Raw genomic sequence first — 24,544 nt, 5'->3', positions numbered from 1 at the left:
AAAAAGGAATAATAATGATTGAAATTATGGTCATAATAAGAATACATGTTCTTATGATTATAATAAACTTTAAAATGTGCTCTGTGTGGTGTGTTTTGAATCACATGCTAGTGGCCCATTTTTATGCTTAAAATAACCTGAATTACTCATTATAGGCTCAAAGACTTAAGGTAAAACATTATGTGAATATTGTGGTAACATGACATTTTTGCTGACAAAAGAGGCTCTAGATTCAGGAACCAGTAAGCATATCGTTTTTATAATTGTATCATAATGGTTTATCTTTCTATTTTGTGTCTGTGAGTTGGGACGTTGTAGGATTCGGAGTGCATGACAGTTATCTCATAATTTTGTCAAATGTTTTAAGGGCGAATGCAGGCTGTCATGCAAAAGGTGTATTTATGTTATGGTATAAAAGACAAACATTGGGAAGCTTACGTTAGAGTCTATTAAACTCAGGAGTGTGGCTGAATTCAGACATGCCCAGTCACCCTAACCCTGCAATAAGCCTTACTGCTGGAGAAAACCCAATCTGAGGCACATTAACTTGTCACTATCCATCCAATGTTTTTCCAGTATTACTTGAGATTCTGAACTGTTCAAGGCCAACCTTGATCATGATGTGACGCTCATGGTCATGTTCTTAGCATAGTTTATCAAGATAGATGCTGACTTCTTCAGAGAAAGTTAAGATGTTGACTTTTGGGCAGAGATCTTGTCGATTTCAGGTTAGAGGTATGGCCTGAGGGACTGAGATGAAACATTAAAAACATATCTGTGGCCCTCAGTCATGGGGGTTTTGGTCAAGACAAATCAGGACAGAATCCAGTACAAAATGTTATCAGGCAACACATGTGGCTAAATCCTTACCTCTGACTAAACTCCACAATTGATTTCTGACCCAAATCTGAGGACAAGCCCTCCACTAAGTAATTTATCTGCTTAAAAAAACAGAAAACTGGCATCAGTTAAAATGATGTGCTATGAAACTTACATTGGTTTATGCTTATATGGTTCTTAGCAGAAGTGTGTCTAAAGTGACTAAATGGCATCAATAAACATTACATTAACAGTTTATTGTAAAGAAATATGGTATAGTAAAATCATATGGCAATCAATAAACAAGTACAGTAAAAGTAAATCCTTTTGAAACATAAGAGTATAACTCATTTAGCCTTGAAAAGATTTCCCATATGAGCTCTCCACTGGCAGTAAACAGCCAATGTCAAGCACCTGGAGTTCACTGCTCCTCATAACCTGGCAACTTCGCTGTAAAGCGGGTCAGAGGATACGAAAATAGAGCTCTTTCTGATCATACACACCTGCAGGGGGGTCATGACAAAGAGTGTGCCTATGCATAAAAATTGTATCTGGCTTGTATGGTAGATTATACAGGCTTGTATTGCTGATGCTATCAGAGCCAAGCCATAGTACCACAGCCATTTCAATGCCAATTCCTTCAAATTCCACAGATTGTTGACTCAGATTGACTCAGAGAGATTTTGAAATGTCAACTGTAGGCCTAATTTCCAAGGAACCTGATGACGCAACATGCTCTCCCAACTCTTAATAAATCAGTTGTTAAAATGTCCTCTCGTGGTTGTTCTTAAAGAGCAGATCTAGGAGGTGATAGAAAACATGTAATATTTATTTAGGCCAGTCTAACCATAATAGAAATATTTTGCTGGGCACTTGACCTTGCCTGTAAAAAAATGTGACAACAGTTCCACCTAGTGGCTGCAATGGAGAGTCCTAGCCGCTGTACCCCAGCGGCCAGCAAGAGAAATGTCTCCCGCCTACAAACTGCACTCCGCAATTGCGCTCGTCAGAGTCAAATCCGATGGAGAGGGACGAGCCGCCATCTTTTGTGCGTCTCTCCCTTTAGCGATTAAAAAAATAATTTTGAAACTGGTTGTTTGCATCTCCCAAGTCAAATAAATATTCGAATATATGTAAATATTAGGTTCTTCTCCAACATGCGTTGTATATTGGACTGGATATAACTATTTTTCTCGCTTGCAGCCCATATTTCAAAGAAGTGGCAGCAAGGTGTAGTTTCGCCCATTTCGTGAATCCGGAGCGAAAACGAAAGGCTTCCTGGAAGCGAGGTACATGAGAACGGACCTTATTTTGTCAAAGACGCTGGAAGTGGCTGTATGAAATGGCAAATATTATTTGTTTTTCTTGATATTTTTCGCAAGCCCTCTCAAACCGCACGGAATTACGACTGAAATTCGGTCGGACAGTTCACTTCATCACGTGGTAGGTTCCTCCTTTTTCTTTGTTAGCTGGTTAGCTAAGCTACTGCTAGACCAGTTGGCGTGCTCTCTTATTTAACGTTAACGTTTCATTCTAGCTTTGTTTGTAAAATATTGGCATTTGCGTTGAATAAATGCTACATTCGTGCTGATACATGCTTGATGCAACAATATTATGATTGGTATTTTGTTTAATGTACATTGTCAACATTGGCGCAGTGTATAAGATCTCTATCTTTTGCACGTCATGGTTTATAAACCATTAGCCAGCTTCGCTAAACTTACGTAGCCAGCGATACGGCTACATTATGGGTTTTGCTAACGTAAACGTGCTTATGGTTATGCAACCTTGTTAATACACACAATTTCACTTATCGCTCAGTTTGCTAGCTCTGCAGCATTCATCTGTCAACACAACAGATAACGTCTGCAGGGTAACGTTAATTCTCTTTAACTACCATTTATATTATGCTATGTGGGTTGAAAATAACCCACCTAACGTAACGTCCATTATACTTGCTGGTAAATATTGTTGCATGCTTTAAATATAGTCAGTTTCATTAATTGTGTTTATTGTTTTTTTAAAGCAGTCAGCTCGAACTCCTGTTTGTAGCATTAATCTCGTAGTCAGAAGCCGCCGAGTCTTGTGAACAAGTGTTGGTGAAATTACTACTAAGGTTAGTTAAATTTACATGGAAAGGGCTTGGCTCCCAGTTAAGATTAGCCTAGTTATAGTTAACCCACGCGTGTGTGGACGTTTCCGCATTTGTTACATAATCTAAAAAGGCTTCGCGAGTTCTTAACAGTTCTAATCGTTCTTATTATCAGACAATGTTAACGTTATATGCATTGGTCTATTTCAAGCCAGATAGCCTACTTTGCTAACTTAAGGTTTTGGCAAACTGCCATGTACCTAACGTTAACTTAGCTATCGCTAGTTTACTCAACATGAGACTAGGCGCGGCGGCACTTCACGCTCACAACGTTAATTTCGAAAGAAAAAAATAAATAACATTTTAGTGCACATTGTCGCGGGGTCCTGTTAGCAGCTACCCTACTGCAGACTCACATTGCTCTTTTTTTAGCGTAGTAGTCGCAGTACAATTTCCTCACAGAAAACGTACCTGGGTAAATAATTTACAAATCCCACATCCGCACATGCTCAAATAATGTAGCCTACTGGGAGGTCTTATTTAAACGTCTTTAGCTGTCCTGTTTGGGCTATTTTGTCATTGGTAGGCGCTAGTTTGGACGGCGGGGTGTATTGCATAATCTTCACGGGAAGTATGGCGTAGAAACGTTGCATGCCCTGTGGCGGTGCGGTTTCACGCTATTTAGTTTATTTTCTCCAGAGAGGTGATGTTCTCTCTCTTCATGGTGCAGACAAGCCCTCTGTCGTTTTATGAAACAAAACTTCGTATCTGGACCGGTGGTGTCGTCAAATTTAGCCATGATTGATCCTCGAGTTGCTCTGACATATTAACCTAGTTAGTTTCCACTACAGTCCTCCTAATCCCTGGTGATAAACACCCGCTTGCTTGGCGCTTGGACTTTATCTTACGTCAGACCTACAGTATGCCATTATTTTAGAATAGCATGCCTGGGCAAATGAGGACTATTTACTTAAAAACTATGATTTTATCACAAATTATTTGTCTTCCTGTTTGACTGGTCTGTTTTGGGAGTAATGTGTTTAGTCAATTTGCACACAATGACAGCCTATAAATCTCCTCAACTGGTGTTTCTCAAGTGAATTGTATACAGATGGAAGTATGGAGTCGGATATATTGTGCAAAGGTTTCACCCAGATGTAGGTCACTGCACTAACATTCCCCATTTCACTCTAGTTAGTCACATAGTGCTGCAGTCTCTTGTCCTAAGGATTCATGCTTAATTCCTCAACCACAGATGGTTAGTTCTTGTGAAGGAGGTGGAGCAGAGGCAGACACCATTGGAGGGAAAGAGAAAGAGACCTTGCTCTCTCACACAAGCTTGGCCGTAACAGGATTTTCCCTCCCAAACAGCTGTAGTGGTCATTACTGTGTCCGGGGTCTAGTTTGTGTGGAGCCACCCCCCTCCTCTATTAGTCCGGTTAGCGGGTTCACATTGTTTCCACTGTGTTAACTGTGAGGTCAAGCAAGAGGTGAAGGGTTGTGTCTATTTCTGGCTTTATTTTAGACCAAGTGCCTGGCCAGGGATGGATTAAGCTTTGTGCCTACACAGTACACAACCAACCCCCTATCTCAAACTTTCCCCCTGTCTGTTTTCTTTGTCCACTTTTGATACTTTGCCCTGGTGTCATAGCCAGTTAGTTTGTCATTGTGGCTTCAGATTAAGAAGCACTACTGCAGTAGATGCTAATTAGGTGGAATTTGCTTAGCTGTTAAGATCGACTACTAGATGGTAGAAGAACAATTAGGCTACTGTCCATTTCCATTACTGTTCATGTATGTAATATTTTTTGTCTCTCTGTCTATATCCCCATCCCCCTAATTTCCTCATGTCCTGTCTGTCTTCCTCCCATCTGACACTTCCTCTTCTTCCTCTTTTCCCCCTCTCCCACCAGTTCTCTCCTCTGTTTCTCTCCCTCTCTCCCACCCTCGTCAGGCGGTGATTGGGCAGGGCGCAGCGACGAGGGGGGTGGCTCCATCCCCTGGCCACTGCATGGCTGCGATGGCGCCCGCTCTGACCGACGCCCCAGCCGAAGCCCACCGCATTCGCTTCAAGCTGGCCACACCCTCGTCCGACCTGTCCCCGTCCGCCAGCGCCGAGAACAATAGCAACGCCACCAACATTCTGCTCTGCGCGCCCAACGGTAGCGGCGGCCCTTCCAAGCGACGTGTCACCAACGGCACTGACCACCACCATTATCACCACAGCGCCCAGGAGAAGAGCCTGCTGCGTGGCGACACACTCCCCGTCGCTAAGTCCCCGTCGCTGGGCAAGCTGCAACCCCTGGTGGCCTCCTACCTGTGCTCCGATGTGACCACAGTTCCGTCGCACACACAGGCTAAGGAGTCGCTCAAGTCGCACCTGCAGGGTGCGCTCATCCAGCAGACGGTGCTGAAGAGCCAGCAGCACCAGAACCTGGGCCTGTTTGCCGCCACGGCCGGCGGAGACGCGCTGCTGCGCAAGAGGCAGGCGCTTGAGATCACCGGCGGCCAGCTGCAGGGCCTCCTCAGCGGGGGTGAGAGGACGCCCGCAACGGGCAACGGGCACGCCATGCCCATCAACGGACTCGCCAAAAAGATGGCCGCCAATGGCGTAGGTGTGGTGAATGGCGGTGGGAAGACGTCTGCTGGCCAGAGCACTCAGTTGCCCAAGCCTGCTTCTGTCACGCGGAGCGGTGGAGGCCTGTCGAGAGCGTCGGGGAGGGGGCAGCAACTGAACGCCCAGACCGTCTCTCAGGGCGAAGGCGGCGTGGATGACCCCCCTCAGCCCACCCAACCTTCACCCTCTCATTCCCCCGTATCCCACGACAACGGCTCTTCGCCCTCCCCTCCTCCCTCCACCTGCCAGAGTGCCTCGTCCCAGCGGCTGGAGGCTGAGCCTGAGGGGCCTCCCTCCAGCTCCGACTTCACACTGACCACCTCTACCACCACCACCACCACAGACCACAGACATGAACCTTCCTCCTCCTCCCTCCTGCGTCCTCCCTCTCCCTCCACAGCGGGTCTGCAGGTGCAGGAGCGCACGCAGCAGACGCAGCGACGGCAGGCTGACATCGAGGGCCGCCTGCGACGCCTGCGCAAGCGGCTACAGGTGGTCCAGGCCAAGCAGGTGGAACGGCACGTGCAGCAACAGCTGACCGGCCTCCTGGACAAAACAGCCGTGCACCGCGCCGGCAGCGGTGGTCACCATATGCCCACAGACCCCTGGGGCCGCGTAGTGGACCCTTCCTCCTCCTCGGCCGCTGCGTCCACCTCCTCCTTGGGTGTGGCGAACTTCCTCAGAAGTGGCGCAGTGCCGGCGGATCTGGAGCGCCTGCACGCCAGTGGCAGCAGCTTTCTGCACTCGACCGAGACCGCGTTTGACTCGGACGCCACCGAGAGCAGCTCGGGTGGGGAATCGGACGTGGAGCAGGACGAAATCGCCCGTGCAGACCCGGACAAGCGCCATGTCAAGCTGTGAGTACAGTGGTTATCATAGAAGGTGTCGATCACAGAGAGAAGTGTGTTAGGATATGACACAATGTTCACACTACACAGGCAGGCCATAAAAAAAAAATAATCAAGTTTATTTTATAATTAATTCATATACAAATTAATATTTCCAATTAAAATAGTTTGCGGGAGTCTAGTTTCAGTTTCGTAATGAATATTGCCAATGGTACACCTTGAATGAAAAAAGACAATAAAGGAAAGTTGGAGATTTTTCGTGTCTTGAATGTTGGGAAGTACCACAGATGTCATCACTGCAACATCACTAAAATGAGACCTGAATGTCAGGGTGTCTGACTGGTCGGGGGAAAACCACTCCACTGCCTCCTTTCTCTCCCTGCCCTCAAGCACACGAGAGCAGTGACCCAAACAGACAAACAAAAACATCAGAGCAGCATGTGGCGTTCCAATAACCCCAGTGAACACAACCTCGCTCCCACACAGGCCATGTGTTAGCATTGCAGTCCGAGAATCAGGCAGTGATGGTGAAATCAATCCCTTCACCTCAATAATAACTCTCTCTCTCTCTGACCGAATTTAGAAATAGCCTCTCTTGGCGTGCGATGGGCTAATGGCGTGTGTTTATAAGGGGGCAGGACCGAAAAGAGTTCAACCTGTTTCAACACAACTGACACTACTCCACCCTGTTTGCTCACAGTGCAGTAAAGTCAGCTTGTATGGCGCTGGTGAACGGCCTGAACTGCCTGCTGTTAAGAAAGACTCCCATTAATTCTCTTCAGTTCCTCTGTCACACTCGACAAAGCATTATCAAGTCAGCCTCACGCCCTGAATGCGCAGGGTTAGAGTGACGATCCATCTTGCCTGTTAGCACCACTCTCCTGACTGCTAGTAGAAACAGGTTTAGCCGACATACCCATGGTGTGCTGATCCACCCACCGCATGAAGTGGTAAAGCACGGTTGCATCATCCAGTTGCCTTACCAGTTAGCACAGGCAAACACTCTCTCTGGTGTTTTAGGATTAGAGTGGATTATCAGTCAAATTGTTATTTTAAACATCAGTATTGGCCCAGAATTCCACAATTGGTGCATCTTTACGTTAAGAGTGTGTGTGTGTGTATATGGCAAATGTTATTTTATATTCAAACCAGTGTGTGGTTCCTGGGAATTGAACCTATGACCTCAGTGTTGTTACCGTGTGTGTGTGTGTATGTTGAGTGTAGACAGCGTCTGATGTAGACAGAGAGCACACCCATATGCTCCACCATCCACCCAGTTTATTTCCACCCCCCCCCCCCCCCAAATTCCCTCAGTGTGGTCATAATTGGGCACTGCTCTGCGCTTGAGGTCATCACTGTTTTGCTTCCTCTGCCGCCCCTCCCCGGCGCAGTGCTGTCTGAATCATGATCAGGGTTACACTTCCTGTTTATGCTGAAAGAGAGAGAGAGAGAGAGATTGAGACTGCATTATTAAAGACACGGAAGAGTGGCTCAGACGGGTGGTGTAAAGGCCTCTGCTTCATCCACGGGAGGGAAAAAAGAGGCAGATTCCGTCGTTTTAATATTGGGGTGACTGAAGGAGGTCATCTTTTGGTGACCCTCTAGTTTAATGTGTACAGCAAGTGCATACAGTGCAGATATTCAAGGGATGAAGTGTGTGTGTGTGTGTGTGTGTTATGCCATGTGGTGTGTTGAGAATGAGGCCCTGCCAACTTGGAAAGAATGTTCATGTGGCATTCTGTGTCTGTGTCTGTTGGACATTTTGTTATTCCACAATTATCATTTTATTTGAATGTAATATTTTAATATGGAAAGTGTGTTTGTTTGTGAGGGAAAGAAAAGCTGGTAGAGCCTGTGTAAGTGTGTAAGGCTGTATCATGTGTGAGAGGCAGCCTGTGTTTGTGTGTGTGTGTGTGTGTGTGTGTGTGTGTGTGTGTGTGTGTGTGTGTGTGTGTGTGTGTGTGTGTAAGGGAGAGAGAGGGAGGCCCTGTGTGTTGCAGAGAAGCGAGTCCGTGCTGATAGTATGTGGTTGCACTATTGTGTCCAGGACAGCTGAGGTTTTAATGCTCAGCAGAGACCCAGCAGTAGCCACCACAGAGGCCCTCAGGTTGATGATTAGCAAGCAGGCTTGCCTGCCGTGCCAGGGCTAGCGCCCCCTACCCACCGCCTGGGTCCACCCTCTGGACCCCTGACCTAAATATGCAGGCATCCATGAAAGGAATGGGGGAGGATTGAGGTGGGTATGCAAACATGTGAATGAAGCACAGGAAGTCATGAGCGGTATAGACAGTTGGTGATTTGGCCTGGTAATGCTGTTGGTAGCCTGCTAACCAAAGCTTAACTCGTGTCACGCTGTTCGCCAACAGCAACATCCATCTTCTTTGTTTTAAAGTAGCAGGGAATTCACGCCGAACCGTTGCAACTTTGCCATCAATCATTATGTTAAGCCCGCCTACCGACTCTATACACGATGTGATTGGCCTTATTGAAGCTTAATTTTGCGTCTAGATTTCTAGGCTAGAGAGTTGGTGATTTGGCCTGGTAATGGTAGCATCTTAGCTGGTTGGATGTAATGCGAGGAGAGATAAATGTGTTGAATGGATTGATGTGTGGATGTGGGTGCGTGGATTGGAGTGTGATCTTGTTAAGTGACTTTTGCAGACAAGATCTGCTGTGTTGTGAGAATGTGAGTAGGTGTGGTTTAAACCCAAGGTGTGGCACAGGAGTGTATTGTGTCCGATTTCACTGCTCTCTTGTCCTTCGCACACAAGGCGAGGCCGGCCTTAATGACATCACTCACCTCATGAAAAAGGAAACGCAACTTTAGTCACTTGAACTTTGATAGCCGTTGCCATGACAACACTGCAGGTCAGCAGCGGTTTCTGTCTGAGGACTTTGACTCCAGTTTGTGTCTGACCCCTTTATGGATGCCGCCATGAGGGAGCACCCCCGCCCCTTTCACTCTCTCACACACACACACACACACACACATAAAGGAGCAGTGTAGAAGTATTTGTAGAATAGCAGGAACACGGATGTGTTAAATACCCCTCTGCAGGAAGGCTCTGGGTGTGTGTTTTTTATATGTGTTTATGTATGTGTGTGTGTGTGTGTACTGCTTTTAAATTCCCCCATGTTAGACTGCCTGGCCTGACCATCTGGTGCAACTATATAACAGCATGATTCATCAAGGCTGGCTGCTTGTCTTAGCAAGTTAGAGGCAGTCAGGGAAAATGCTGTAAATAGAATGCAGAGGCTATTCAAATAAACACAGTGTGTGATGCTAACATTTCGCCATGTATAAAGGGCTCTGTTTCGTCATGTAGCTTTGACCGCACAGGTTTTGTCAGAAGGATGGTACAGAGAGGACCTGGAGTCAAAACGAGAGCAATGGTGTATGTGCAGCGTGTTTGTGTGTGTGTGTGTGTGGGGGGGGGGGGGTGGTCATTTATTGTCATGCTCTCCTTTCAGCTCTTTATAATTACGGAAAGGGATTGGAAAGAAAAAGCTGCCCATTGAAAGAGTACCGCTCCTCATGAATACAAGTCCTTGTCCCTGCGACAGACACAGACAGACACACACACATGCACGCTCTCACTCAATCACTCAAGATGAGTCATGTTTATTTTAGGGCATGTTTATAAAGCAAACAGGTACTACTCAGAGCTTAGTTATACACGCGTGCAGTCCCCTCATCTTTCCCAGACTGATCGAGGGAGAGAGAGCCAGAGAGGGGGATCATGTGGTGCTTATAATGAAGTCATCTCTATTAGTGTCTCAGCTGCTCCGTCTCACCATGACTGTGCACTCTAATGAGCTGTGAGGAAGGAGGGAAGGGATAAAGTGTCAGTTTACTTTCCTCTCTTACGCTTTTGTTTTCTTTCTTTTCCATTTTCTACCTTCGTGTTTTTTTTATTTATTTTTTATTTTTAGCTCACCTCATGTCGCTCCATCGTGTTTTTGCCACATCTGGTGCACTAGTGACGCTCCAGCAACGGAGAACTGCTTGTGGGCTTTGTGTAGTCGTGTCACTTGTTTTTCACCATCACTTCTGTCTTTCTGTCACTACTGTGTTTACTTTTTTTTTTCTCCTCGACTTTATTTCTTCCTTTTGTATCGAGTGAGTCATCTACTCCAAATCTCTGGCCATACTTGAACATCACTCAACCACACACTGAATCTCTCTCTCTTTCGCTTACACACTCTCTCAGTCTCTCACACACACACTTCCTCTCTCTCTCTCGTTCTCATAAGATTCCATTCCGCAACAATTCAAGGTTCTAAAATTCTATGTTGAATTCAATGAAACCCAGATATTCTTTAGAACGTTCATTATTCTGCTCCACTCTCCCCTTCCCCATGTTCTTCTAATCTGCCCCTGAGAAAAATTCTGTGTGCAGTCCGTGAATGGACCCGGTGGCCATTTTGGGCTCATTTGGCTAAGTGACACAAGGGGGGGGGGGGGGGGGGTTATAAATGGACTCTGGTATGCAGTTGCCACTGATTTGCCAATGGCCGCAAAATAATGACCTTGAGTCTGGGAGTTCCTCTTAAGTTTATGTCAGAGTTGTGTTGTGTCTGAGGTATGTGTGTGTGTGTGTGTGTTGACTGGGATGGTAATGAGAGTGCGTAGGTTTGGTCTCTGAGGGACTGTGCCCTTTAAGAAAGTGCTGAGTGTGGGAGCTGCATACTGCTGGGGTGTATGTGCACTGGCCTTTTTTGTGTAGGATGGATGGAGGGGGTCAGACACAGACAACTAAGTGTGTAGAATCAGACTGGTCTGTGTGATGTTTTGATGGAATATTCCAAACTAGTCTTTATAACCAGTTACTATAATTACTCATACAATAAGCAAATTTAGATTTACAGTTTACAGAGCATTCTATTTTGACCAGTCGGTTTCCTCTGCCTGAAAATAACATAAGCATGAGATAAAAGATGATCCATTGTGCAAAGATATAAATAAATAAAAAAGGATTACTGCATATGTTTTCTTGGTCAAATAGGAATATAGTCATTTTTAATCAAAAATTGGCGCGGGATATGAAAGGGCCTAACTGTATGTGTGAGTAGTATGCATGGGTGCTCTTGCTCTATATAGTGCTCATTCACTACATAAGACAATGTGCAATGGAAAGCTGAGTAGTTTCTCTGTACATGAAGTCTTTGGTAGCTGAATGCTTAACCAGTTTGTGGCATGCATAACCTTGAGGCTTCCTGGCTTTGCCATTCCTAAGCATTCCTGCATCAGCCGTAAATACAGTCATTGTTGTTGGCCATTGTTCAAATCCATTGTTCGATGCTCTGAATATGGCAATTAAGACTCAGCAGCTCTCTGTTGTCAGTGTGGCTGAGAGGTGGAGAGGCTAGACATCAGCGACGAGCATTAGCTAGCCTCTAAAATGGAAAGGGAGATGGTGAAGTGTTTAATATCTGATGTGTTGGAAATATGGATGAGACATGGTGGGTATCATGATGGATTGTAATGGTTTTGTCCTTGAGAATATTGCGAGTGATTGTAAACTGGCACCCCCTGCAGCATAACACCGGTATCACTGCACTACTACGAGTGGCAAAAGAGGAGTACAAATGGGGGGGGCGGGGGGTGGGGGGGGGGGGCAGTCGTGGCCTACTGGTTAGGGCTACGGGCTTGTAACCGGAGGGTTGCCAGTTTGATCCATGACCTGTAGGAATGGCTGAAATGCCCTTGAGCAATGCACTTAACCCCCCCACTGCTCTCGAGCGGCGCTGTAGCAAGGCAGCTCACTGCTCCGGGTTAGTGTGTGTGCTTCACCTCACTGTGTGTTCACTGTGTGCTCTGTGTGTTAACTAATTCACGGATGGGATAAATGCAGAGACCAAATACCTTGCATACGCAAGTATACTTGGCCGAGAAACCTGATTCACATTTACATTTACAAATGACAGGACTAATCTCAAATTACTTTTGAATTGATTTCAAATCCAAAGATTGGCATCCAATGACAAAACAGACAAATAGATGAAGCATGCCTCAGATGAGGTCCTCTATGGGGCAGACAGCAAGCAGTGAACAAATAAATGAATAAAAAGATGAACAGATGCTGTCTTATGATGTCAGCTGGTCTGTATGCTGATGATGCTAATGATCCCATCATCTTTCTCTCCTTCCCTTTTTCTCTTTCTCTCTCCCTCCTTCTCTTTCTGTCTCTCTTTCTCGTTCAGATGGAGGAGGGCAGAGGGCCGTTATGCGGTGGAGCGATCGGCCATCATCAGTCACTGGAACTGGCTGCAGGCCCACGTGTCGGACCTGGAGTACCGCATTCGCCAGCAGGCAGAGATTTACAAGCAGATCCGCGCAAGCAAGGTGTGTATGCGTGTGTGCTCTGCCAAAATACTGCCAAGTAGATATGGACTTGATTTCACACAGGCCTGGTGTAGAAATATGGTAGTTTTTCTTGCTTAGCATTGTACATTAGTTAAATTTATACATCTAAGGACCTCCTTACACCAAACAACTTTGACAAGATTTGGGAAAGATTCTTGAAAGATTGGAGTCTTTTAACTAATGCCTCCCATTCAAGCTTTACTCAAAAGACTACAATCTTTCAAGTCTTTCCCAAATCTTGTCATAGTTGTTTGGTGTAAGGAGGCCCTAAAATGTTAACATGTTTGCTTCAAATTGTGTATATTTCTTTTGTGATGTTTTATCCACTTGATGCTGTGAATTTGGCGTAACTTCTAGTTAATCGGAAAAAAATACACCACCCTTGGTGTCCCAAAGTTTCATTACCCCATGACTTTTCAACAGACACCCTTTGATTCTGAGTGAAATCATACTTTTGGACTGTACTTGTATCTGTTATGGTTTAGCTTACTTTGAGTTCAAAGGTAAACATCACAAAAGAAAACTGACAGTGAATTCCACTCTCACTGTGTCCTGTCTGTGTTGTATTTTGTATTTTTTTCCTTGTTTTAAGAACATCTTGCCAACTAAGGTCAATGTGTCTGTGACCTTAGAATCAAGCACACAACACTTGTATAAACACCACGAAGAGAGAGTGTGTGTGTGGGTGTGTTTTTGTGTGCTGGATTTAGGAGGAAGTTGGAGAAATGAGTATCTGTGGCGGTTGTGAAATAATCTTCAGTGTGGTTGACTTTCTGACTTTCCCAACTTTCCCTCTGTTTCCTGCAGGGCGCTGTGGAGTTGGCTGAACCTGCTCCGTGTGAGCTGTCCACTGACATGGAGCCCTCGCCGTGCGCCGCACCTGAGGTAAAGCACTCGAGCGAGCGAGAACAGACCAGTGAGACAGACTGGCTCAGTTCATCTTTCAGTTTCTCTACCTCAACAACCACAAAAAAGTGTTCTCATGAAATTCCAGAGAAGTTGATGTATAACCAAAGCTTTCCAGTGAACTGATTGTTGTTAGCTTGGGCTAAAGTACATAGGTCGTTCACTGTGACACTGTAATCTCTTACATGTGTTTTGCCTTCAGAATGGGGACTCTGAGAGGACTGTGAACCCAGCAGCAGAGCCCAATCACTCTAGAACGCCCAACTCCATCAACGGCATCCCAAACAGGTACCCCAAAAGAATAAAAATAACTGCTAAGCACTCTCTGCTGCACCCTAGAGGCTAAGGGAAGCATATGGGAATGGTCTTGTTTTTGTGACTGACTTTTACTTTTATTTTAATTTTATGAGATGACTGTAATTTTAACAACCCTTTTGTTTTTGTAGCCACCTTGGGTGTCGTGAAAGGCGCTTTAAAAAATGTATTATTGTTTGATTTTGCATGAAGCTCTGTCATGTAAATCTTTACTTGACACAATTACTTGGAAGGAAAAATGAAGAGGTCATATTTACAACCTGTTTGCATGTTTACAACATGTCCTCTCTTCCTGTTATGGGAAGTGTAGAGATGAATCTGAATATATGTGTCTACGTGTAATGAATTCACATTTAAAAATAGCAATGAACATCTACAACTCTTTGCAATTCTGGGTATTGAATTGCAAGGATAGTCTGCAGTGGGGAAACTATGCAGAGAGTTGTTTATATAGGTGTTGTACGTTGTTGTTTACATTTTTGATGTGGTTTGTTGCAGCGCTGAAGACTGCTCTGACAGGAAGCCCCTGGGCGTGACCCCTGACCCCACCTGTGTGGCTGCCCGCACACGCCCATTGCTCAGCTGTCGGAGACGACGACTCGTCCACCCCAACGTCCTCCCCAACCTCACTGGAAAGGTGTGTGTGTGTGAGATGGTGTGTGATTTGTTTTATTGTTTTTTTTCAAAGGATTTAATAAGAGGAAGAAAACAACATTGGATGACAAGGCATCCATCATCTCTGCTTTCAAAACTTCTCTATGATATATGATCACACACACCCCAGACCTAACTGTATTCATCACTTGGATCAATCATGCCTCTCAAATAAATACAAGATAAATGTAAGAAATATTTCTCCCTCTCTCTCTTTTTCTTTCTCTTCTCTTCTCTCTCTCGTCTCTCTCTCTCTAGGTTCCCAAGGCCTGTGTTGCAGGTTGTGGGGTGAACACCTCCTGTGTCATGTGTGGAGGCAGCAGGCCCCCCCAGCCTCCCCCACCCCCTCTGGAGCTGTCTCTGCCAGAGCGCCTGGCCCACCTCGACTCTGGCATCCATCCTATCCTCTCTCTGCCGTCAGGTATGCCAAACACACATACACACACACACATACACACAGTCTCCACTGTCAGGTATGCCAAATACATACAAACACACACACACAGTCTCCTCTGTAAGTTATGCGAAATACACATACACACAGCCCCCACTGTCCGGCATGCCAAAAGCACACATGCACGCACGCACGCACGCACGCACATACACACACACACACACACACACACCCTGCCATCAGGTCTCCATGTACACAGTACACCACACAGACACTGGCTTGTTACTACCTGGTATGCCAAGAAAGCACACAGTTACATAGACCAACTTGCTCAGGTATTTTTTTCTGTCTACTATTGGGTATGCCGAAAAGACACACACACACACACACACACACACACACACACACACAGCCCACTCTTTGCCTGTTATCAGGTATGCCAAAGCCCCATTAACATATAGACACACATGAGACACAAGCATACCTAGTGATCTCTCTTCTAGATGCCTGTTTCTTTTAGAAACCTGCACTTCACATCACTGTTGTGTTGCTGGATTGCTACAACATACAAAACACACAATCTAACTTTGTCATTACTTTACACCTCTCTCTCTCCCCCTCTCTCTTTCTCTCTCCCTCTCTCTCAGACACAAAGCTCAGCATTCATCTGCAGAGTCTGATGAAGGCCCAGGGGCAGGGTGGCCATGCCCAGAGGCTGAAGGCCCTGAAGAAGCACTCGCTCAAGCACAAGATCGCCCTCAGCCGCATACGCCTCCCCCAGCCTTCCGCCGCCTCATCCAAACACAAGCACAAGCTGGGCAACTCACACATGGCCGCAGTCCGTGAGTACACACACACACACACACACACACAGTAAACTCACTGACGTGCGCATGCAAAGACACACACAGACCCATCATAATGAAGCATCTTTATGTACTCCTAGCATTTATTAGCTTGGCTTAAATGGGTATTGATCCCTGACTGCATCAAAGTGTATATAATTGGAGACAGATGGGCTTAAAATCCCTGATAAATACCTGCATAGGCCTACCTCCTGTGGTAGCATTAGCTGTTAATTTCCTCTGTGGGTATTGCGTTTAATATTACTTCTGGTTCAGTGCAACCAAGTGTATCTGGCAAATGTATTTTGTGTCTGTGCTGTGGTGCAAGCAGCAGCACCGTACAACATGTACCGTACAGTGTATCGGATATTATATATATATATATATACACACACACACACACACACACACACACACACACACACACACACACACACACACTGCTTTCGGGTGAAATGTAATGCTTCAGTACAGAAAGTGCTGAAACATTGAACTGTTGGACATACGCATTCAAAAGTTTAGAGAAGGTCACATTAAGTTCACCTGTAAAGGTAATAGTGGATTTTAGGTTCATTCTGGAATTTCACCCGAAAGCGGAATATCCCTGACTTTTTGTGAGAAGTGTGTGTATATATATATAAACATAACTATTGGCTCCTTTCCATTTTCCTTTCCAAAAAATGACCAATACTCCTCATTTACCCCCATATCCTCTGCCTCTGAGAAGGGTTGATCTTTCTTCCCCCTGACGTGTGTTTCTCCCATCCCCCCAGGGCTGGCCCACCATCGTAAGAGTCGTCTGGAGCGCTCCCACCATCGCTCCCTGGCCGACAGAAGCGGCAGAGTGTCGAAATCGGAGACACACACCCCATACAGATCGGGGAGGCCCCATGAGCGCAGCCACAGTCGCAAGAGACCGCGGGAGCTGTCAGGAGACAGGACTGATGGTGAGTGAGCAGGAGGATAGGGCTGATGATATAATATCTTGTGGTATCTGTCCACAACGATAAGGAGATTAGGAATGTTAGAAATGCATATTTACAGATGAAAAAAGAAAGAGGAAGTTGATTTTTAGTGGGACTTCCTCTGTAGTATAGAGGAAATGAATCTCACCAAAACTTGTGTGAAAGATATATGGTGATCAAAGCTGTGAAATAATATTCAACTGATTCAAATATGTCCTTACCTGAACAACAGTTACATAAACATCAAGTGTTTCATTTTGCTGTTCTCCTTTCTTTTCTTCTCTCTTCCTTCTCTTTCTATCCCTCTCAGGTCCACGGCAGCTGGTGGACACTGGCAGCCCGTCTGTGTCCATCTCCAGCCTCCCTCAGTCCACTCCCAGCCCCCTCAGCCGACAGCTGTCTCTCCCCAACGAGGCCTACACGCCGCTTGGCCCCGGCAGCCAGTCTGGAGCGGTACGGACGCCAACACTCCATGACTTTACGATTTTCTTATCCGTATTGGCATGCATGGCGTTTCTGGCGCTGTGTGACGCTGAGTGTAACCTCTGTTGACATCACTTGTGTGTGTGTTTTGTGTTGAGCAGCCCATCCGTCGCAGGAGAGGAGAGAGCTCCTTTGACATCAACAACATTGTCATCCCCATGTCTGTGGCCGCCACCACTCGAGTGGAGAAGCTGCAGTACAAAGAGATCCTCACGCCACGGTACCTCACTCGTGTGTGTGTGTGTGTGTGTGTGTGTGTGTGTGTGTGTGTGTGTGTGTGTGTGTGTGTGTGTGTGTGTGTGGGTGTGGGTGTGGGTGTGGGTGTGGGTGTGGGTGTGGGTGTGGGTGTGGGTGTTGGTGTGGGTGGGTGTGTGTGTGAGATGTGGGATTTCTAAACATGTTGCTCTCTGTAGGAGTTCATACGTGTTCCTGTGTGTTATGTCTGTTGAGCTTTAGTCCTGGCTGCTAATCTGTGAGGTCATGTTCTGGTTTCAGCTGGAGGAAGGTGAACGTGTTGGACGAGCCCGTCGCAGAGGATGAGGAGGATGCAGAGGTGAGGAACCATCCATGCACTGTGTGTGTGTTGGAGGGAGATGTGTGTAACCCTAATTTGTTTCCCATTCCACTCTTTATTCCACCCCATTCGCTGCAGTTCTTTCTCTCCGTGTGTATACAGTAATAGTTTATAAAGTAATAGTTGAGGAGCAGTGCATGGCTGTGTGTTAATGGCGTGTGTTGCGCTATGTTCAGATTGAGGACCTGTCAGACGGGGTGTTCGCTCAGTTGCACCTCCCCCTGCAGGAGCAGGAACGTTCTCGCTATTCCTGGAGGGCCCTGGCACCAGCCAAGAGGAGAGGAAGCAGGTACGCGCGCGCGCACACACACACACACACACACACACACACACACACACACACATACACACACACACACACACACACACACACACACAAAAACTCATCTATATATCATCTGCAAGCGCAAATATTTGCTTATACTGGTGACTGTAAAAAACATGTAGAGTGTATGCTCAGTCCAATGTTAAGCCACCAGTAGGAACTACAAAATGGCGGAGATGTAACCAATTCCCGGCTTCAGTTCTTCATGTGCCGTGTGCATGATGCTCTGCTGTCTGTTTTTCACACATTGTGCACGCATTGGTCGTCCCTTGCCTTATTGCTCTGCGTTTGTGATTAAAATCATCTTTGTAATGGATTTGTAATTCTGTCTCTTCCTGTCTCAACAGATTATTTAAATCTCTGGATGGGCGCACCACGCCGTTGCTGGGGGGAACCAACCCCTCCACCCCCCAGCCGTCGTCCCCGGACATGGGGCAGTTCCACGTGCTGCAGGACTATGGGCCACTGGCGTCGCCAATGAGCCCCCCAAGCCCCGACACGCCCTCCTCACGTGACTCGCACACGCGCTGCTCCACGCCCGACTTCACCTACGAGGAGAGGGTACGAGCACCTGCCGCACTTAAGCTATCATGCATACGAGCATGCACACACACACACACACATACACATACACACACACACACACACACACACACACACACACACACACACTGACACGAGAAGGTGGCCTTATATAGGCAGCCAGAGAGAGAGACACACAAGCATTTAACAATTCCGTCGTTAATTCTGTTCATATGAATACACAGTGTATTTTGAAAACCAGAGCATGTTGTCATGACCAAAGCCAAACTGTCTGATGCCATCTAGTGACTGACTGTAGTACTGCTCTTAACCCCACCCACCTGATAATTTGATCCATCAAGTGTGTATTATTAGATCAGCAAGTCCACCATTTGTATAGCGTTGCCAAGATTATTAAGCAAAACTATATTCATTTCTTGAAGGATGTACAGGTATTACTAAGTGGCAAAATAGCTCTGAAGCGTCATTATCTCAAGGATATGAGTTAATTCCTTTAATACATTTTACTACATGTAAGCATAACAGTGCTTAATTTGTGAGAAATTAAGTGACCAATTTAAATTGTATACAAATTAATCAAATGTATCAAATTAATTAGCCTATTAATCATTTGTCACATTTTTTGAAAATGAGCCTCTTTAAATACGGTAACCTGATTTGAAAAGACCCAGTGCAGTCAGAATGTCTCCCTCATCTCTGTTTGTCTGTAGCACAAAATTATGATTGACGGGTAATAATGGCCGTATTTCTCCCATTCCAGACGGTACATCCCTGGGACCCTCGCACATTCCCGCTCTCTGAGGAGCCTGCCATATTGGACGAGCCAAGTGGACCAGACAATACATCCAGGAACACCTCAGGCATCCAATCGGGCCACACGAGGGCGGAGTCAGAAAGTGAGCCTGTCTCACCATGACAACGGCATTGTTGATACCGCTTGCTGACAGACTGATCACACTCTCCAGCATTAAGAGAAAAGGAAAAAAAATGCTTCATCTCAAAAAGAATTATAAAAGGACTTCTGCTGTTTGATATTCAAACACCAGCCAAATATCTTCACAGTTTTTAGTGAATAATATGGAACATCAGTCAAACCTGTCTTTTGCCATTGACGAAAAAAAGGTAAACAAAAGAAAAAACAGAAATAAAACAAACAAAAATGTTCAGTGTGAGAGGTTCCCATAAATGTTATGTTCATTGGCTTAACAATGTTCTTGGGACGTAGTGTGCTACTCTATTCTGTCAGGTGTACACTTCTGTAGAGCACTATGTAGCAGACTTCTAAAGGGGGCTTGGTCAAGAGGGGAGGGTTTCTCTGCTGGTTTTCTGTGTTGCTGTGTAGAGGAGTGACAAAAAACAAAACAAGGGAATGGATTTTACCACCCATCCCAATCCCTCATTCCTTAAAAGTACATACATTTGTTTTTTTTTTTGAAAGTCTGATTTCTCGTCATTTGCTTGCTTTCCTGACATGGTGTGTAGCAGAACAGCAAATGTTCCCTTTGAATCATCTACTAATATTTGTTATCAACCAATCAATTAATTTCCATTGCAACTATGGAAGCATGCATAATCATTTAGGAAGTATAGGCCAAAACATGCCATCTGACTGGCTAGCAGCAGGTGCTATAAAACAGTGGATGGCTAACTAAACATTGCTAAAGATAATTAACCAAAAAGGGTTTGATTTATTTCAATTATACATCCTAAATAAAGTCTTTCAAAATCAGCATTTTATATTACGATTTAGCAAGCAATTTGGGCACATTTTGGAGTGCTCTAGAATTTGAAAGGTGTTCGCTTTTGGTTTGATTACTTATTCAGGGAATTGCAGGGGACCTGTGATTGTCCACCAGAGCTAATTGCCATTGCTTTCAGCAAGACTAAAACGTTGAGCACTTGCTACCCAACTTAAAGCTTGTTTAGGCAAGGGTATGTACGCCTGAATGTGCATAGCTTACCTGGCATTTGGTGTACAAGCAACTGTTCTGCCACTCTCTGTTATAAAGACCAAGTTTCTCACCCATTCCCCATCACCTTGTGCCCACCATCCCAGCACACCAACTTGAATACAACAAGATCATGATGTGTACATGTGCACATTTTTTTTGCAGTCTAGCTATCACAATTATCAGAGGTGTTTTGAGTTGGTGAGCCCAAATTCATTCTACCATTAAACAAATATGCAGAATTAATCTCAAGATCTCCCATCCTTTAATAGTTTAGATTATGTTTCTTCAGCCCTACCCATTTGATCAAAAGGCAAGTACTGTTTTCTATCCATCAACTGTTTTGTTTTTGTCACTTCAGGGTGTCTACTCCTTAAGCACTGTTTCCTCGTTAGTAATTGATTGCTATGCAAGTCCACTATATTGTTGTCTGATCCTAATCCTGTGTGTTTTTTTATGTTTTATTCCAGTCATTGAGTCACTGTTTTCTTTTACGTCATTTATCAGTTTTTGTAGGGTTTTTTTTTTTCTTTTTCTGACAGGTTTCATTTTACAAGTTCAAATATTACAGCAGTTAACCTCATTTGCAAAGAAAAAAAAGTTTGTAAATAGTACCATTAAAACCTTTATGTCATACTTGGCAAACAAACCACAAAACCTTGTGTGTCTATCTTTTCAGTCGGTGTCTAAAGATGTATAGCTCACTTGAAACCAGTTCCCTAGCATTATGTCTAGGGTTGCAAAGTGACGGAAAATTTCTGGAAACTTTCCATGGTAAATTAATCTGGGGAATTTTAGAAATATTCCAAATTGGAAACTTTCATGGAATTAAAGGACATTATGGGAATTAATGGGAATTAACTGTGAATTTGGGGTAATTCATACATTACATTCAACTGTTTCATATACAAACATTAACATTTTGTTTCGTAATGAGCAATATGATTTGTTTGTTCGTATTTTCGCTTAGCTTACCATACAAAATACCATGCTAGCGGGAATCCCATTCTCTGTCTAAGGTTTACTAGCATGCTAAGCTAGCAACACCGAAACCACTGAACTGCCCAAGATACACCACGCCATTCAACAACAAAATCTGATTGGTTGGAACATTGACTACCACTAACTTGCCATATTAAAAATGCCCAGTTTATTCCCATTAATTCCTGTTTATTCCCATATATTCCCGTTAATTCCCATGGAAAGTTTCCAACTTTCAAAATTCCCAGGATTTTGCAACCCTAATTATGTCTACTGTTTAGCCTACTAGAATCACTTTGTGCTGATGGCCTGGCCAGTAGCACTCGAGCCCCAGCTATAGCACTCTTTTAAGGGAAAAAAGTTAATCTACAAGTGTGTGAGAATTTTCCATTTTCCTTGAACCCTCCAGTGCTAACACTTTGTAGCTGTCATTCTTTGCAGCTATAAAAGAAGTCTCGAGGCCATATGGTGGTTTAATATTCTTTATTTCCAAATTCACATTTACAGCAACAAGAATCATCATAAACCAATTATTATTAAAACACACAAGAACAATATCGACAATCACAACGCTCAAGCTAAAATGTACAACCCGCAAAACTGGTGAGAAAGGTGTAGACAGGAACAACGGCAAGTCCATCTCCTACAGCCCTCAAGGGAGGGAGGAGAGCTACTGGGGAGGAAAAAGAAAGAAAAAACAGCCACAAGCCAGTCCACTTTACCTAGTAGCCACCAATTCCTTTCTTTTGTCCATCCGCCTTATCCAGGCCGAGCCTCCAACTTCTCAACCCAAATCACTTTTCTTACCCTCGTCCAAAACCCCACCACTCCAAAAACCCATGATTCCCACTAGTACACACATCTGTCCAAAAACATTCAAAAAATGTGCCGCCAAATTTGTGATAGAGTAAAGAAAAACTAAGACCAAACAGCATGCAGATTATTGTGTTGCAAGCACTGCGTTTAAGTTTTGAATGACCGCTTTCATGTCCATGGTGTCCTCAAATATATGTCCTTGGCAAATAGTTAATTCGAGAATCAAACATATACACATTACGTTATATAGAATCAAATACTATTACTACACCTCCCTTCTTCATCCAGTAAGGTAAAGGTTACCTTTTGGGTAGTGTTGCGTTGCAGTAATACCTACATATATTTATCCTAAGAAGCGCGAGATTGAGAGCAAAGGATATACCATTAATGCATCGTGTTAAAAAAACAAAACAAAGAGGCAACAAAGAGATCCATCTCCTCCAAGAGACGCATGCAAGTAGCATAGTTTTCAAATGATCAGTTGTGGGATGCCACAGCCGATTGAGAATGCTTTCCTCCGATTCACCGGGAGACTACATAATAGCACCACACCCAATTCAAGATGGGCTACCGACCTGTCAACCTGATTTGACAAAGTTCATAAAAGAGTGTTCAGTCAGGTGTAGCTATGGGCCTACAAGGCTGGCAGACTGAGGTGCTCAGATAAAATCATGCTCTGACTGGTGAGTGTAGGCTCCATGAGATCAAAGCATGGGCATGAGGTCCGAATGGCACTGGACACGTACTTGTTAATGACTGTCCACAGCAGATGAGGAAGATGCCTCATCTATTCAGAGGAGAGTGATACACTCACACAGCTCTCTCTTTATTAAGTTGATGTCATCTGAAGAGAGGATAGGCCAGTTTTCAGTGGTCTCGTACTGGAGTTAGGCCTTACATGATACTGCACCATTGTGTATACATGACGGGTATACAATTCTGAGCTTCGTTAGTCATTTGCACACCCTTAAGGTGTAGTAAGCCAGGTCATCAGGGTGTGTCTGTTGTAGCCTTCCTCGAAGCTGTGGCATTCTTTGATTTAAAAAGGCCAACATGAGCCACTCTCAGTGATAGTAAGGGCGTCACTGGCTGAGATAGCCACCATGTTCTGGAACTCGTAGTAGATGTAACCTTCTGTCGTAAAATGTTATCTGGCAAATTGTACAAATACATAACACTTTTTGTAATACAAGAGAATTTGATTAGCTAGTTCAATGGTCATTGGTTGGCTAATAAAATGGATGATTTAGGTGTAGGTTGGCTAATAGACTTGTCATTAATCTCTCTTAGCAAGGTTGTTATATGGAGCAACAGTGGCCTGTAAGAATGTATGAAAAGTGTATTTTTTTCCCGTAATACTGCAGTAGCTGCTTTGTAGAAGGATAGCGTAGAAGTGACCATGCACAGGGTTAATGCTGAACAGTAATACCATGAAGTTTTTTTTGTATTTCCCCATAACTTATGGATATGAAACAGCCGCCACTTTCAAACAAACAAACAAAAAAAATTATGAAAACATGATAGGCATTTTACAATGAAGCACTTACAAAAAAGAAAAAAAAGAATCTTAATAAATTAAAATCTGCCAGCAGGCACAGTCATATCAAATACATGTCATAGCCACAGAATATTACAAGAAAGAAAGTGCTCAACAGACATCTGTTTTCTCTACACCAAGCACTCTGGGTCTCAGTTACGTTTAGTTTTTGTATGTTTGTTTTTTTTCTCTCTTTTATGCCAGAGAGAGTAAGAAATGACCTCACTGTTCTGAATCTCGGATCATCTTGGCATAAACTATGACTCACCAAAGCTAACCTCTGGTTGCCTTAGCGAAGCATTTGCCAACTACTGATACCCTGTAACTGTGTTTTAATATTTAATGTTTGTTTAATATTTTAAAGGGAAACAGGGACTAACACAAAGTAGCCTTGTCATCAAACGTTGCAATATAATGCTGCCATTTAGTGTGTGCCTCTTGTTAGACTTAATATCTATCTAGAGTAGGTGCTGTAAGCCTCAAAGTTAAGCAATTCCCCTCAAACAACCTCCAA

General features: G+C 44.5%; 1 protein-coding gene across 1 annotated transcript; it reads left to right on the top strand.

The window, feature by feature from the left end:
- Window positions 1–1,836: 1,836 nt before the first annotated feature.
- Window positions 1,837–21,353, top strand: kansl1a (KAT8 regulatory NSL complex subunit 1a). Its single transcript, XM_076298175.1, has 15 exons — window positions 1,837–2,262; window positions 4,825–6,385; window positions 12,581–12,722; window positions 13,551–13,628; window positions 13,852–13,937; window positions 14,463–14,601; window positions 14,877–15,039; window positions 15,660–15,854; window positions 16,631–16,804; window positions 17,133–17,275; window positions 17,407–17,525; window positions 17,801–17,858; window positions 18,056–18,168; window positions 18,552–18,765; window positions 19,508–21,353. The coding sequence occupies exons 2-15, from the start codon at window positions 4,923–4,925 to the stop codon at window positions 19,661–19,663; spliced, it is 3,243 nt and encodes a 1,080-aa protein (XP_076154290.1). The 5' UTR covers window positions 1,837–2,262; window positions 4,825–4,922; the 3' UTR covers window positions 19,664–21,353.
- The last annotated feature ends 3,191 nt before the right edge of the window (window positions 21,354–24,544 follow it).

Source organism: Alosa pseudoharengus, unplaced genomic scaffold (genome assembly GCF_046254945.1).
Source record: "Alosa pseudoharengus isolate Yale_2024_CS ecotype anadromous, Long Island Sound unplaced genomic scaffold, YU_APseudo_1.1 YU_APseudo_1.1_scf_21, whole genome shotgun sequence".
Classification (NCBI taxonomy): domain Eukaryota; kingdom Metazoa; phylum Chordata; class Actinopteri; order Clupeiformes; family Clupeidae; genus Alosa; species Alosa pseudoharengus.
Note: the sequence above shows the minus strand (reverse complement) of the source record. Positions and strands in the feature narration are given on the sequence as shown.

Excerpts from the sequence above, each read along its gene's own strand:
- kansl1a (XM_076298175.1), top strand. The coding sequence starts at position 4,923 with ATGGCTGCGATGGCGCCCGCTCTGACCGACGCCCCAGCCGAAGCCCAC. Across the intron at positions 12,723-13,550 it reads AGCAGATCCGCGCAAGCAAG|GGCGCTGTGGAGTTGGCTGA; the intron begins GTGTGTATGCGT and ends TGTTTCCTGCAG. Across the intron at positions 13,629-13,851 it reads CGCCGTGCGCCGCACCTGAG|AATGGGGACTCTGAGAGGAC; the intron begins GTAAAGCACTCG and ends TTTTGCCTTCAG.